Raw genomic sequence first — 14,728 nt, 5'->3', positions numbered from 1 at the left:
GCTTCCGCTCCAGACCTAGGAATCAGAATCTCTGGGGCAGGCGGAGGGGAGGATGGAGTGGATTCTGCATTTGGTTTTTTTTTTTTTTTCAGTTTTAATATTTTTTATTGAAGTATAGTTGATTTACAATGTTGCTGTACAGCAAAGTGATTCAGTTACCTATATATATACATATATATATATTTATACATTCTTTTTTTATATTCTTTCCCATTATGGTGTATCATAGGATACTGAATATTGTTCTCTGTGCTACACAGTAGGACCTTGTTGTTTATGCATTTGTAATAAATTCTGCAGGTGGTCGTCACCCACTCTGACATGTGATAACCACTATTCTATATTCTTTTAAAATTCTGCCCTGATTAGCCCTCCCTTACTCAGGCTAATTCAGAGCTCTCTGGATATCTTTAATGTTCATAAGTAAACTGATAAAGACATTTCATTTTTAGAAGGTATAATTATTGCATGTAACAAGCTTTGAACTATGCCTAGTACACAGTAAGCGCTCAATAAATGCTATGATTATTTTTGCTAAGTTTCTTTGCCTATATGTTCCCTTATCACTCTGTGCTTCCCCTATTAGAACACATATCACATTTTATTGGAAACAGACCAATTAACTACCAATCGATTTTGCTGCATGACAACTTTGCTGAATAATCAAATCACCGAAATGGAAGGGAGACCATTAGATGAAATTTGCTGAAGGATCAATTAGAGGAATGGCCAATTTGGAAATTTCTTCTAAATATTATCTGAAGTCTTAGTACGACTGCATGGGTGTGCAAGTGTGTGCGTGTGCAGGTTGGGGGGGGATAAAGAGATGGAGGGGGCTGGTGACACCCCCCCACTGTGCCCCTGAACTTGCCAAACAATGCCTCTAGTAAAAGCGTATAGCAACCCATCTCACCGCGACTGGTTTCAACAGCATTTGCAGATGCGTTTTTATGGCCCAGGCTTCTGTGTCCAGTACTCATAAGGGACTGGGAGTCTGGCCGCAGGCTGGCTTCCCATCGCCACGATGGTACCCGCCACGGTGGAGGGGCGAGGCTGGCTGCTGGACGGAGACCCAGCCTCACCTGCACCCCAGAGACACACAAATGCGCACACGCTCCCTTGGGCCAGGGGCAGCTGGCAGCCAGAACAATGAAGTCAAAGTGTCTGGTAGTTTTCAGGGCATGGGTTATCTGTTGATTTTTCGCCACTGATTTTCAGCAAAGGAGGGAATTCTGGAGAATAGCACTAGAACACCCTTGGCTCGTGTGACCCTCTGTCTCCCTGGATATGCAGAATTCTCCCTTCACCACTCTGTTCTGCCCCCAGACCCAGGCCCAGCACACACGAGTTGCATGAAGGAGACGGGCCAGGTCAAACAAACTCCTACTGGAACAACTGTTTAGAGAATCGTTTAGTTCCCTTGGGGTCCCTCCAGAGTTTTAACAACGATGCCCACTTCCCAACTCACAAATACTGGTTTTCTAGGAGCAAAGATAGCACAGCCGAAGAACGCAGGAGAATTCCATCTGGAGGCGAAGGTCAGTGTTCCAAGGTCAAGAGGAAAGGAGTAATTGGGGGCAGTGTGGTCTCAGGGAAAAAGCAGTGGGACCAGATAGACTCCTGTGTGACCATGGCCACGTTACCAAACCTCTCTGGGCCTGAGCGTTTTGTTCTTTTTTAATTTGCAAAGCAAGGATGAGAGTAACCTCTACCTCACTGAGCTACTGTAATAAATTATATATGCATGTATATATACATACATACATACATATATACATACATGCATGTGTATATATGTATAGACTGTATATAATTTATCATACTTGTAAGTACACAGAATTGGCTCAGTAAATGACAGCAAGTTATGACTACGCCCTGGGGAATTCAGGAAAGCCCATATGAGGGACAGTTACGGCAGGGATGAAAGGCTTGCTTTCCCTGCTAACAAAAAGCCTTAGCTCTCCAGGGAAATGACCGATACACCCTGGGAGCAAGAGGGACGGTGTGGGCATTTAACACAAACTGGTCCTTGCGAGTTTCTAATCTGCCAGCATATCCTGTTTGTTCTCTTGTCAAAATACAGCCAAGGAACCACTTCTCAGCTCTTCTACAGCCATTGTCCTAATCCAGGCCATTGTAACACCTCCCTGGGCTGCCCCAAGGGACTCCCTTTCTTCTGCTCTTGCCATATTGAAATCCACAAAGCAGTCCAACTCATCATTAAAAAAAGTAAGTCAAACCACAGCCGACCCTCCAATGCCTTCCTATCACACTTAAAATCTCAAATGGTTTCTGTAGCCTCCAAGTTCTAATTTGTTTGGACCCCTGGCTATCTTCCTGGTATTATCTCTAAAATCCTCCCTTTTACTCACATGCTCTGGGTACACTGTGCCTGAACACCTTAAGCATGCCTGAACACCTTAAGCACACCTCAACCACAGGGCATTTGCACTTGCTGCTGCTTCAGCCTGAAATGCTTTCAATTCCACAATTACTCACCTGGTTCACACCCTGGCTTGATTCATGTCCCGGCTCAAGTGTCACCCTCTCAGAGAGGCCACCTCTGATCAATGAATATAAAAGTAGCATCGCAACTTACTTTCTAACCCCACCCTTGCTTTTTGATTCATTATAGCTATTGTATAACTTTACATGCAAGTATATTATATGCTCATGTATGTTTGGGGTCTGGCCTGCCCTAGGATGGAGGCTTTTTGAAGGAAGGGCTTCTCTTAACTTATTTAATGCTATGTCCCAAAAGCCTAGAATAGTTGCTGATGCACAGTGACGACCTAAAACATATGAATTAACTGAAATGAATTTCCAGCTGTTCTATCAAAATAAGTCATGTGCTTTTCAACCTCCATTCTTGTACAAGACCCACATTCTACTCCAACCACAATCCCTAGCCAGTCCTGGAAAAGCTCCAGTGAATCACAGCAGCAGGGAGACCTCGGGTCGAAGAGAAGGGAAAATCATCTTGCCCTTTTCACCATCTCCTGCAGAATCCAACTCATCAAAGTTTCTTGATGTTACAGAATGAGAAGCCTCTGGTGTGTTCAAGGTAAATAAGACAGCCACATAAACACATGTCTTTCAGGAACGAAAATCAGAACGAAACAACCGATATTGCAGTTGGAGCCACTGACAACGAAAACACATTCCCTCGTAAATACAGTCTCATAAACCACACATGCTAGTGAGACATGTTTCTTCTATGTGACTAGCAAAGCAGAATCGACGTGTTGGCATCTACAAAAGACCCAAGTAAAAATAATCACTTTTCCTTTGGGAACTGAAAGAAAAATTCTTCAGGGCTTCCGCTGCTCCTATTTGATGATTTGCATCTCACCACCTCTGCCCCAAGCCGCAGACAAAACTGTCCGGCCATCTCTGCCCTCATAGGCAGCTGTATAAGAATAACGCTTCTTTATAAGAATTTCAGGTATCAAATCCATCAAGCCCTCCAAACAGACTTTAAGCATCTTGTTGATCTCTTTTTCTCATTTCAATAGAGATAAGTTGCCTTTCTGGGTCAAATACTGAAATCCAGGAGACACCAGGGTTCAATTAGACCCACCCTAAGGAGTGCTGTGTATACGGAGGAGAGAGCTCCAGACAGCTGGGCTGTTTAGGGTGTAGGTGCCCTGGGTTTTTTCCAGCATGTGGGAAATAAGAAAGACGTCATTGAAACCGTGAGTCACAACCTTTGTTGACTGCGCAGTTCTGACTTTTCATTTTCATTCTATGAGGAGGGTGGTCTGGCTGGGAGATAATTCACATTTGATTGATATGGGTGTCTCCTTTTTCATGCTTGATTCGAAATTCAGAGTTCAAATTGAACCTTATGAAGCATACAACATATTATTAATATGGCCATCAAAGCAACAGGGATATCTCTCTCAATTTGAAATTTGATCAATAGCAATTCATTAAGAATTTACAGAGCAGCCATCCTAAATTAGACAAGGTAGGTGAAAACACTCTCTCGACTCAGGCAAACTTTCATTGTCTGCAGCCTCTTTTCAAAATACTGTGTGTGGACCACTTGCTTATTACAAGGCAGGGTTTGTTAAGTCACGGGGCAAAATCAATATCTACCTCTTAGGTGGTAACTTCGCAATGTTTGATCTATGATGTCAAAATAGAACCTAAGACACACTGGAACATGCATACAGATTAACAGGGAAGACAGAGGCTCTGGACGACCAGAATAGCCACAAAGGATGTTCATTAACATTTTCAACCCACCTTCTTCCCCACCCTGATTTCCGCTTTAGTTGCATGCTTCATTCTCTATAGGTTCTGCAAACGTTGAATGACGCCCTACCACCCCCAGCAACGCAACCCCCCATCTTCTACTGTTAGGCATTAGTGAATGCACCACCTCTCACAAGGAGAAACAGAGATATGTGAGGCTAAAGGCTGGAGGGAAAAGAGCCAGGTTTTCAAGAAAGGAGTAAGCTGGCGCTTTAAAATATGAGCATGCATACCTCAGGCACTCCCAGGGCAAGACTGCAACCCATTAAAAATATTGAGTCCGACCATCAGTGAAACAGAACAGAGAGGGCTGGGGATGTGTTCCTAGTTCTCCATGCTTCCCTGATCTCTCTCTTTTTCTCCCAAGATTGTAAGCAGGGGGTGAAGTGTTAGCAAACACGCCTTTGTTCACCGCGCGCCATTGATAACATGTGCTTGGTTACAGATGAATGTCTATGTGTCAGGCTCCGTTTAATGTATGTTTTTGAAGGTCATGGCACACTCAATGACATGAGAATGAGCTGTCATATCCTCCCTTGTTGACTAAAGCAACACATTGGTAAGATCTCCTAGTCATTGTTTTGGTCAGAGTTTAGGCTTCAAAGCAAAAAAAAAAAAAAAAAAAGTGTTGTTAGTTAAGGCACTCACCTATCTTGACATTTAATCAAGTAATTCCATGCTAATGGAAGTCCAAACATAACTGTTCTGAACCACATCAAAGCAAAAAGACAGGCGTTATTTTGATGGACACATCATGCAACTGTGCAATTTCCATTGGCCAATGCCCTGATTTCAAAAACAGAAGACTCTGTCTCTCTCATGTCCTGCTACTTGTAGTATGTTTTAAAAGAAAGAACTAGAGGATCTTTAATGGAATAAAGATCCCCGTCTTATAAGACAGAGATAATTATATTCCCCAACGCCTCCAGCTTTACAGATTCGGTCTTTGAGGGCCTATAATATATACCAGTCATTCCATAAAGCTCCCAAATAATCACATAGAAATCTGTGTGAACCCAGACATAATACGTCCAAAAACATAGAAGTCCCATGTCTGTGTCCCTAAATCTCCCCTGTTTAGTATTTTACCATAAGATTATACCATAAGATTTTATTGCGGCTTCATTCAATATAGTGTTACTTTTCTGGATCATGTATTATTAAAACCAAGTTAGCAAAATGCCTACAGTCTTTTTAGACAGCAGAGCCGAAAAGCTCCAGCTATACTCCAAAGATATGACTTTCTTTCTTTTTTCTTTTTTTAAAACTAAACTTTCTAGCGTGACCGACTGCAGCATGTGAAGGAAAAAAAAAAAAAAGGATACTGAGACTTGGATGGATGCATCAAGTAGTAGCAATGTTTGTTACCTGCAGAGGTGTTACAAGAAATTTCATCTGCTGCAACGAAGACGAACTGATTTCTGGAAGAGAAGATAAAATTCACAATACTGCTCGCTCAGGGGGAAATGCTCTCTCTGCCAATTGGTTCGATGTATTCAGATGAGGGGGAGGGAAGGGTGCTGCGTTTGGATGTTGCAAGGAAATGTGCTGCTCTCTCTTGGACCTAGAGAGTTTAGGAAGATCATGAAACAGGCATGCGGGGAGCCCTTCAACAAAATCATGATGATGTCAGAACATGGACCATGTATAAGCTGCTGCACTGAAATATTAATTATGTGTTACTAAAATGTCATCATGCCAGGGTATGTTTCTAAGGCTAGGGCATTTCAAACTGAGCTTCTATGGATTTCTAATGCTCAAAGGAGACTACAATAAAAAAAAAAAAAGAAACAAAATTAGACTATCTATTAGAAAAAGAGTATACTGCAACTAGCTAGGAAAATCATAAAATTCCAAGCTCTATTATTATAGTATAATATCCAAAAAAGTTTTTTAAAGGAAAGAAAAAGCAATGCTGTCATTTCTGAGGAGTTTGTTAAATGGTGCCATGTTATGGATAACAATTTCCTCACCACATGAGGCTTGCTACGGAAAGAAGGTAAGAGAACCCATCAACTGAAATAAACCCTGTCTTGCCAAATTATTTTTAACGATGAGGTATTAAAAAGAAAATAGAAATGGAAAATGCTGTTTCACTTTGATTTAGTAAATCCAGAAGGATGATAAAACTCTCTTAAGATGTTTCCAACTGTGCCATTTCCACAATGCAAGGTGTTCTAATTCAGAGGTACTGTCTGTTTCTCTAGAAATAAGAACGTCTGTGTCAGGCAGATTACAAAAAATGTCCCAATGAGATTGGCTAGGCTCTTAAATGCCTCAGAAGCAGGAGTATTGAGGCTTCTAATTCTCACTTGTTAGATTTTACTGTGCATAGGAATCATCTGGAACCCAGATAAATGCATTTTTGCGTTTTGATCGGTCTTGTTCCAACGTTTCAAAAAGTATCTAGTGACTGAGCAACCCTTAAAACATCTTAAGAAAGTTTTACTATTGTAAAAGGTACACCCTGGAATACAAATAGAGCTACCATTTGAAAATTCACTCGAATTTAACATTCAGCTGAAGACTCTCATCATTGCCACACCAATGAAATCTAAACAAAATTATGCATGGTCTGAGGATAGCATTTTTTATGTTTCTCACCCACATAACAAAAGTCATAACTAAGTTCATTTATCACCTCTCTTAAAACAATAAAAGTTAGTGGTTTTGGATGTTGGCTATCTTTTTGCTCTTTTACAAACCTTTTGGGCCCCATTGTTATCTGGCATCAACTTTTCAAGGTTTGAGGAGAAGTAAAATTAGTATCCCTGAAAAGGAAGATGCTTGGGTTATCTGTTTTGACCTGCTCACCTAGGACTGACTCTAAGACACAGCTCCAATTACATGTATGATATTGTCTGGTGGACCAAACAAGTACTTTGGGAGGACCTCTGTTTCTAGCACGATCAAAAGAAGAACCTACCGTAACCAAGAACGGTGATCTGGCTTATCTAAGGGGCAAGCTCTTCGGAATAGCCATTCACTTATCTACGAGGGGGGCCTCATTCGTGAGGTGGCTCTATTCCATCCATACTCGCTAACCCTAAAGACACTTCTCCCTTGAGTCTCTCTTCTGCATTTTCCCTAAGAAACTGTCCAGCGTGCTAGACTCGGGGAAAGCCATGGAAGGCAACCAACACAGATTTAAAAACGGTGATTGGATGAAGAGGGAAAACTTGTAAAAATGCAGCCTACAAGTATGATTATAAAGCAATGAGACCCTTTTCTTTAATTGTGCCATATTTTTAGAAACTATGATGACTGTCCTTCATAGCACTCTTCTTTTTGACATGATATACTTACTCTTTACAAAAATGCTACACTTTCTCCATTTCCTTCTTCTTCTTTTTTGTTTTTGTAGTCTATATATTTGGACTTTTTTCAGTGTCTTTGATTCCTGGGCAAATTTCTAAACAAAGGGGATTACTCCCATTGATGACTCACTGTCTTCCAAAGAGTTGGCTCAGATGACCTCCAACTATCAAATCGTCTACATCAAAGTTTAAAGAGTTATCACCAACATTTTAAAGAATATGCCATGGGGTCTGCAGCAGTGCCAAAAAAGGAGTATAAACGTATTTGTAAAAAAATAGTAATCCATTGGACGTATCAATTCTGTACTGACTTTTTTTTTAATCCACACAAGCAATCCCACTACATCCAAGGAAGGTTACCCTAACGTCTTGGAAAAGTGCATTCCTATAAAGCTCATTAATTCCATGGAGTAAGCCTGTGTGATCACCCCTCCCTCTAAACTACCCTTTCATCAATTGATTATAAGTGCAATTAATAGGAAATGCCTGGCAAATAATAGCCTGGTAAGAGATACCCCGCATGTCAGGCCAACAGAGGAATTTGGGTAGAATAAGGGGCAGGTTTCATTGTGGTGTCTATGTCTCCTCTGTTAGCACACTTTTGTATACAATTCTGTTTCTCTTCACTTGAAATTGAAGATAAACCATGTCTTTTAGTCTGCCCATAAAATGATATGACCCTCTCGGTGAAATTATTTACCCCAAATGACCAGAGAGAGGTATGATCAAAGAGATTAATGACCTAGCAGAGAAGTCTGCTGTTTCCAAACTGTCAGGAAAACGTAATGATCAGAGCAACCCAGGTGTGCTCTGGACAGGGGGGGTCACCTCTCAGGGGAAAGTAACCTGGCACAGGGCTGTCCCCTTTTGCTAATCCTAGTCTGCTCTTCACTGTCAACCCAGACCTGAGGACCTAAACTTCAAATGCAGTTGGACCTTATTTTCAGCAAACTGGTTTGTGCAGTGGTTGTTGATGATTAAGTCTGGCTGAGTCATTCTCAACCTTGGCTGGACAGGGTAAACAGCTGGTGTGCTTCTAAAATTCTTAGTGACCAGTTAAGTGGGCAGCTCTGTAAGTGGGTCTCAGGCATCAGTAGTTTCTAAAGACCTCCAGGTGATTGTATTATGCAGCCAAGGCTGAGAAGCGCTTGTCTAGCTGAATGGTTCTCACCTTGGCTGCTCCTAGATTCATAGGGAGAGGTTAAAAACAGTAAAGCCGAGCCCTACTCCCGGGGGTCCTGGCTTAATTGTTCTGGGACTGGATCTGGAAAGAGGTAGCTTAGGAGATGCTCGGCAGGTGCATCTTATATCAGCCACAGCCGGGAAGCACTTGGGGATGGTACAAATGCAGAGTGGAAAGGGGGTTGGGTCACCAAATCTCTTGCAGATTTTGCTTCTTTTGCAGCTTCCATTTTGCCACCCACCATGTTGGCCTCTAAGACAACCTATCTGTGTTGTTGCTGAGGATGCCCAGGAATGGTTACTTCTAGTTTCTGAAGACCTTCTAAAAGAACGGGCTTTAAACCTCATTTCTGCAGAAGCTGGTGAAAAGTGGCCATAGTATCAAGCTTTCTGTTTTTGCTTCCTCCCCTGTTCGTCTTCTTTCACTGTCTCCAATGGATATACTCAAGTTCATCTAGGCAGGGTCTTCCCATTTTTTCCTAGTGAGTCTGCATCTAATTCTCTTTACCATTTTTTTCACCCAGAATTCCTATTTTTGACCTCTCCCTCTACTCCAGAACTGCTCAAACTTCCCTGAAGACAATTACCTACAATGTTTGTTAAAAATATAGATGCCTGGGTTTCAACCCTGACCACCTGCATCAGAATTTCCAGGAGAGAGGTCTGATCATCTGGCCACCACTCATACCTCCAGGGAGGGAATTGTGGTTCTAGGTAATTTTTTTTACCATGGAGAAATTTGAGAAATCATGCTGAGAGATCTCCTGCAAGTTCATTCTCATTTTCATTTCAAAGCCCACCTTTCCCAGGAAGACTCTTAGATACAGGGAGGCTTTGTGGGAGAAGAGAGGATTGCTAATTTAAGAAAAATAAGGAAATAGTAAATTACCGAGCATAAGAGAGAAGGCTGTGTTTGTCTTGACTCTTTGGAATGTTGACACCAAAGAGCCACTACCTAAAGTTGATGGAGCGCTTATCCATGACAGGTGGTTGCCAAGTGCTGTGCATATGTATTCATTCAATTTTCCTTACAACCTCTCTTATTATCCCCACGTTCATAAACGAGGAAATGGAGACACAGAAGGTTATGTAATGTGAACAAGATGTTACGTGAAATCTGGACATTGTTGGATTCGCTCAAGACTCCGACTCTTTTTTTTTTTGCTTAAATATAAAAATCATAATAAAAATATTTTATTTTTATTATTTTTAACTAAGTATTTGTTTACAATAAATAAATATTGTAAATAAAAATTTACAATACTTATTTTTAACTAAAGTATTTACAATATTGATTTACAATATTATATTAGTTTCAGGTGTACAACATAGTGATTCAATATTTTTATAGATTAGACTCCATTTAAAGTTATTATAAAATAATGACTATACTCCCCTGTACTTTATATCCTTGTTGCTCATTTATTTTATACATAGTAGTTTGTATCTCTTCATCCCATACCCTTAGCTCCCCCCTCTCCCCTCCTTCTCCTCACTTATTCTCTATATCTGTGAGTCTGTTTCTGTTTTCCTATATATATTCATTTGTTTTGTTTTTTAGATTCCAAGACCCCAACTCTCACTCACCCTCTAAGATTCTGCTCAGGGCTGCTCACAACAGAGGGTATTGAGTCAGTAATGGGTGTGGCTTCTCTGCGGAGGAATTTTCTAACATGGTCTTTCTCTCTTTTTAATCTATTACCAGACTTCATGATGTTTTACGATGATTTCCACAGACTGACCACCCAGACTGTGGATCTGACTCAGCTGGTGGTACATTTACATGAGTCCTGTGACTTGCCATGTTATCCTTAATATCCCGCTTTTCACCTTCCATGAAATCTCATCTCTTGGCAATTCTCTTTTCTTCTAAAAATCACCCCCAGCTGAATCCTAAGAGTCAAATGAAAATAACAGCCAGCCAGTGTTGCTGGAAGGGGTGTGAGAAGCTAGGTATCAACAAGATACAGAGAAAATTCTGGCATAGGTTGGGGTGGAGGGAAAGGCCAGACAGGAGGTTCTCCCATCAAATAATACTGGCTTTAAGTTCTACTGTTAAAGATTCTGGTCATTTATCATTCTTTGGCCTCTTAATTCTTTTTTGTCACTATTGTTACACAAAACTCAGGGTTGGTGCCATTCATAGCAAGTTTCCTTTTGTATCCAATGCTAGGAATATTCAATCTAACACACACACACACACACACACACACACACACACACACACACACACACACATACACTGATATGTGATTAAAACCCTCCAAGCCTATCTACTAAAAAACCCCTACAGCCTGAGAAGTGGGTCTTCTGGTCTGGCAGATGGCAGCCCCAAGATGGCAGTGGGACAAAGTCAATTTAATTCTATCTGTAGTCTCCGGGGCATCTATTAGTTATAAGACAGAGGTTCTCAAACCTGACTGCCCATTACAATCAGCTAAGATTTTTTTAAATATAAAATACCAATCACCAGGCCATTTTTAAAAATATAACATACCAATTACCAGGCCCGATCATTAAAGTACAGAATCTTTGGGAGTGATACCCAGACACAGGTATGCCTGAAAAGCCGCTCAGGTGATTCTAACGTGTCTGCCAGCACCGAGAACTAATTTCTCACTGTACAAATATTCTCTGAACATATGTGCCCTGACTTTGCAGGAAATAAGAGTTGTGTCTTCTGGTTTTTTTGTTTTGTTTTGTTTTTAATTAAATTGCACTAGTGTTGATCTCCATTACGGGGAATCCAGCCATGAGTATTTCCTGAACAGTTAAATGTAACATGCAGAAAAATGGTGCTTCTATTAAAATTCTATTTGGTGCCTTTGCTAAATTGTTTACTGGTGTTGTTCATTCACTTCTCAGATGGTTAATGAGGGCTTACAACATGCCGGGCACCCAGCTAAGCTTAAGGGATTTGATGCCATGCTCATGGCATGTAAATCACTGAGGAATATCTATACTGGGCTTGGCTATCTCGAAGCTCATAATCTAATTATATTTCAGTTTTATCACCTTGAAAAGGAGACCAATTTGCTTGTGATCAGCATTTTACCTCTCTCGCCCCGACTCAGTTCTAAAACTCTAGAACTGTACAAATCCCATTCAGATTCATATTTTTCCCTGCCCTGTTGTAATTTATATATATATATATTTATGTGTGTATGTGTGTGTGTGTGTGTGTGTGTGTGTGTGTATATATTTAGTATTGTATCATATGTACTTCAAGAGGCCATGGCCAATTGTAGAATTGAGGTGAGGTATAAACAAACAAACAAGCAAGCGAATAAACAGTTTGACTATAGACTCCTCTGAAAGGGTCTATCCTGGTATTTTTTTTATTTTAAAAGAGGACTGCATTAACACCCATTCAAAACTATTTTATTGAGCCCCAGTTCCTACTGCTAACACTGCACACATAAAAAAGTTTAAGTGCAAAAGGAGTTAAGTACTGTGGATCTGTCCCCAGTGTGAATATTCCATCCAAAATCTCTGAGTTTTAGAGATTCAAATGCAAGGGCATCTCCATTTCCTGGAGACCTTGGGGAGAGTCCACTTCTGTAATTTTAGTATCTCCAACATTTAATAATCTCCCCGGTTCCCACTGTACCGCTTTCTCGGCTAAAGTGAAAGAGAACTAACTGTGAGTCTGGAAGCTGGGCCTGGTCACATACAAGCTGTGTTCCAATAGAAAAATCATTTCACCTTTCTGGGCCTCAGTTTCCTCATCTGGAAAATGGGAACGAAAATAGCACCTACCCCTCTTAGATTTTTGTTTGTTTTGTGCAGATCAATGAGAACATGAATGGGAAAGCACTTTATTTGGGGGGAAAACATCATGTATTTTTCTGGCTGCGTGGACTCATGAAAAATATAGGCTTCTCTCTCCCCATAAAGAGACCTGCTGTTTGTGTTGTTAAGTCCTGGGCTTCTGGGATTTTAGGGCAAGTGGGAGATAGTTAAGAGCCTTTCGAGGTTATAGGTCATTTTACAGGTGGGCTGGAGCCTCCAAGGAAGGCAAAATCCCACCTCAGCTTTGGTTGGGCAGAAGGAGCTTCTCATGTGAATGGGTGCCTATCACAGGGTGGAAATGGGTCTGGCAAGTTCTCTGAACAGCATACGTGCTCTCTAGGGGAAGCAGCCCTCATATGGCTGAGGGGGTCCCCGAGCTTCTGGAGGCTCAGGAAGAGAAGTGGGTGTCCAGGCTGAGGCTCTGGAGGGTGGAGAGGCCACACTGAGAAGGTCTGGGTCCACTTAGGAGTTATGTGCAAAATGAAGTGAGCTGATGGTAGAAAGTTCCCTGGGGTTCCAATAACCCACCTCCGCCACAGTATTGGACTTCTCACCAAGCACAATGGGAAAAGGGCAGCATCGGCAGATTTAGTTTGACTTTTTTTAACCCTTTACATCTAAAGCCATGTTGATTTGGGGGCTGGGTTTACACTGGGAGAACTGGTTGTTTTTCCTAAGAAGCTGATGCATCCCTGACAGCCTGAGCTCCTCCCTCCTTGGACAGAAAAGAGAAGCAATAACCCAGGAGAAAGATGAACAGAAGGACCAGCTGTTTGATCTCATGGTTCCCAGTTGCTTCTTCCTTCAATATTTTTTGGGCCAAGAACAAAACAAAATATGCCTATAGTTTAGTGATGCTGCTGATAATAAAAATAAGGAGGATGACGATGTTGAGGGTGATGACGATGATAATAATATCCTGAGGGCTACTCAGCATCAGTGCTATTCAAGGAGCTCTTTCTTCATGACCTCAGTTAATTCTCACAAAAACCCATGGAGGCAGGCATGATTTATCAGCCCCACTTTAAAGATGAGGCAGTTGAGAGTCAATTAGCCTGCCTATACTACCTCGTGCAGTAAGTAACTTACTGAGATTCAGTCTCTATATGTAAATCTCCGATCACAGTCTGTTGGTGAATAAGCAAAGATTTGCCAACGCATGCGCCAGTCAAAGAATAGATACAATGAGTATGAAAGACCCTGCTTTACATCTTGATCAGGCCAATGACAAGTTGAGGAAGGCACAGGTTCCCAGAATGTTAGTGTTATGGTGGGTCCTGAAGATTGCCTCATCTAAAAATGATTTGCACTTTTAGATAGATTTAATTTAATTTGCTTGCTTTTGCCTGTATACATCCAATGCTTTCAAATAACCATATACACCCTAAAAAAATCTGTCAATAATCAACTGAGTCATTGATAACGCCATGCTTTTTCACCACCTCTTTCAGTTTATAAAGCAACGTTCACCTTCATCTCTTTCTGATTCTAACTGGTGTTATGCTCTCCCTTTAGCAGATGACAAAATGGAGGCTCCATAAAGGTAAGAGAAATCAGATGTGACTTTTCCAGGGTACGTTTTACAACAGTGTGAGTTTACAGTATTACACAACCAATGAGGAGATATTAGCATGGAATCACTTTCATTATTCTTGGCTCTTTGGAATAAGAAAATGATGATTTGTGGCCCTAAACTAGTTGAGGAAGGAAGTCACAACAGAATGGACTGTGAGGGATGCGCAACCATGGACAGCTCTTACTTTCTCCTTTAGGAAGGGAGAGAGCAGAGCGGAGACGTTTACAAAGCAACAAGTTACAATGACAAACTCTCTTACATGTGGAAGATTTGTGGAAGGAGAACTCAGAGTGAACATTATTTACTGCCTATTGGGGTAGAATTAAAGCACCTTGAGAATGGTGCTTCTCACAAATCGCCCCGGGATCTTGAAAGTACAGATTCTGGTTCAGGTGGGGCTTGAGATTCTGCATTTCTCAAAAGTTCCTGATGAGGTTAATTTGGTTGGTCTGGGAACAATGCTTTGCAGAGTAAGGCTCTAAGGACCCTCAAGATGAACCACTTCAATCTTGAAATTTTAGAACAGAATAAGGTAAGCGCTTCTTTTCCTGTTGTTTTAGTTCGAGACAGATATTGAATAAACCATGAAAAGAACAGCAGA

General features: G+C 41.2%; 1 protein-coding gene across 23 annotated transcripts in view; it reads right to left on the bottom strand.

The window, feature by feature from the left end:
• RBFOX1 (RNA binding fox-1 homolog 1) overlaps positions 1-14,728 on the bottom strand; it is a 2,204,869-nt gene that overhangs the window by 11,974 nt on the left and 2,178,167 nt on the right. For 10 of the 23 annotated variants that reach the window (XM_082429022.1, XM_082429012.1, XM_082429027.1 and 7 more), the window contains one exon: positions 5,629-5,681. The exons of the other annotated variants lie outside the window; for them this stretch is intronic. In XM_082429022.1, coding sequence (XP_082285148.1) covers positions 5,629-5,681 — 53 coding nt within the window. The remainder of the gene's footprint in view (positions 1-5,628; positions 5,682-14,728) is intronic. 23 annotated transcript variants of the gene reach the window in all.

The sequence above is a fragment of the Balaenoptera physalus genome (assembly GCF_965194825.1).
Source record: "Balaenoptera physalus genome assembly, chromosome: 16".
Taxonomy (NCBI): Eukaryota; Metazoa; Chordata; class Mammalia; order Artiodactyla; family Balaenopteridae; genus Balaenoptera; species Balaenoptera physalus.
Note: the sequence above shows the minus strand (reverse complement) of the source record. Positions and strands in the feature narration are given on the sequence as shown.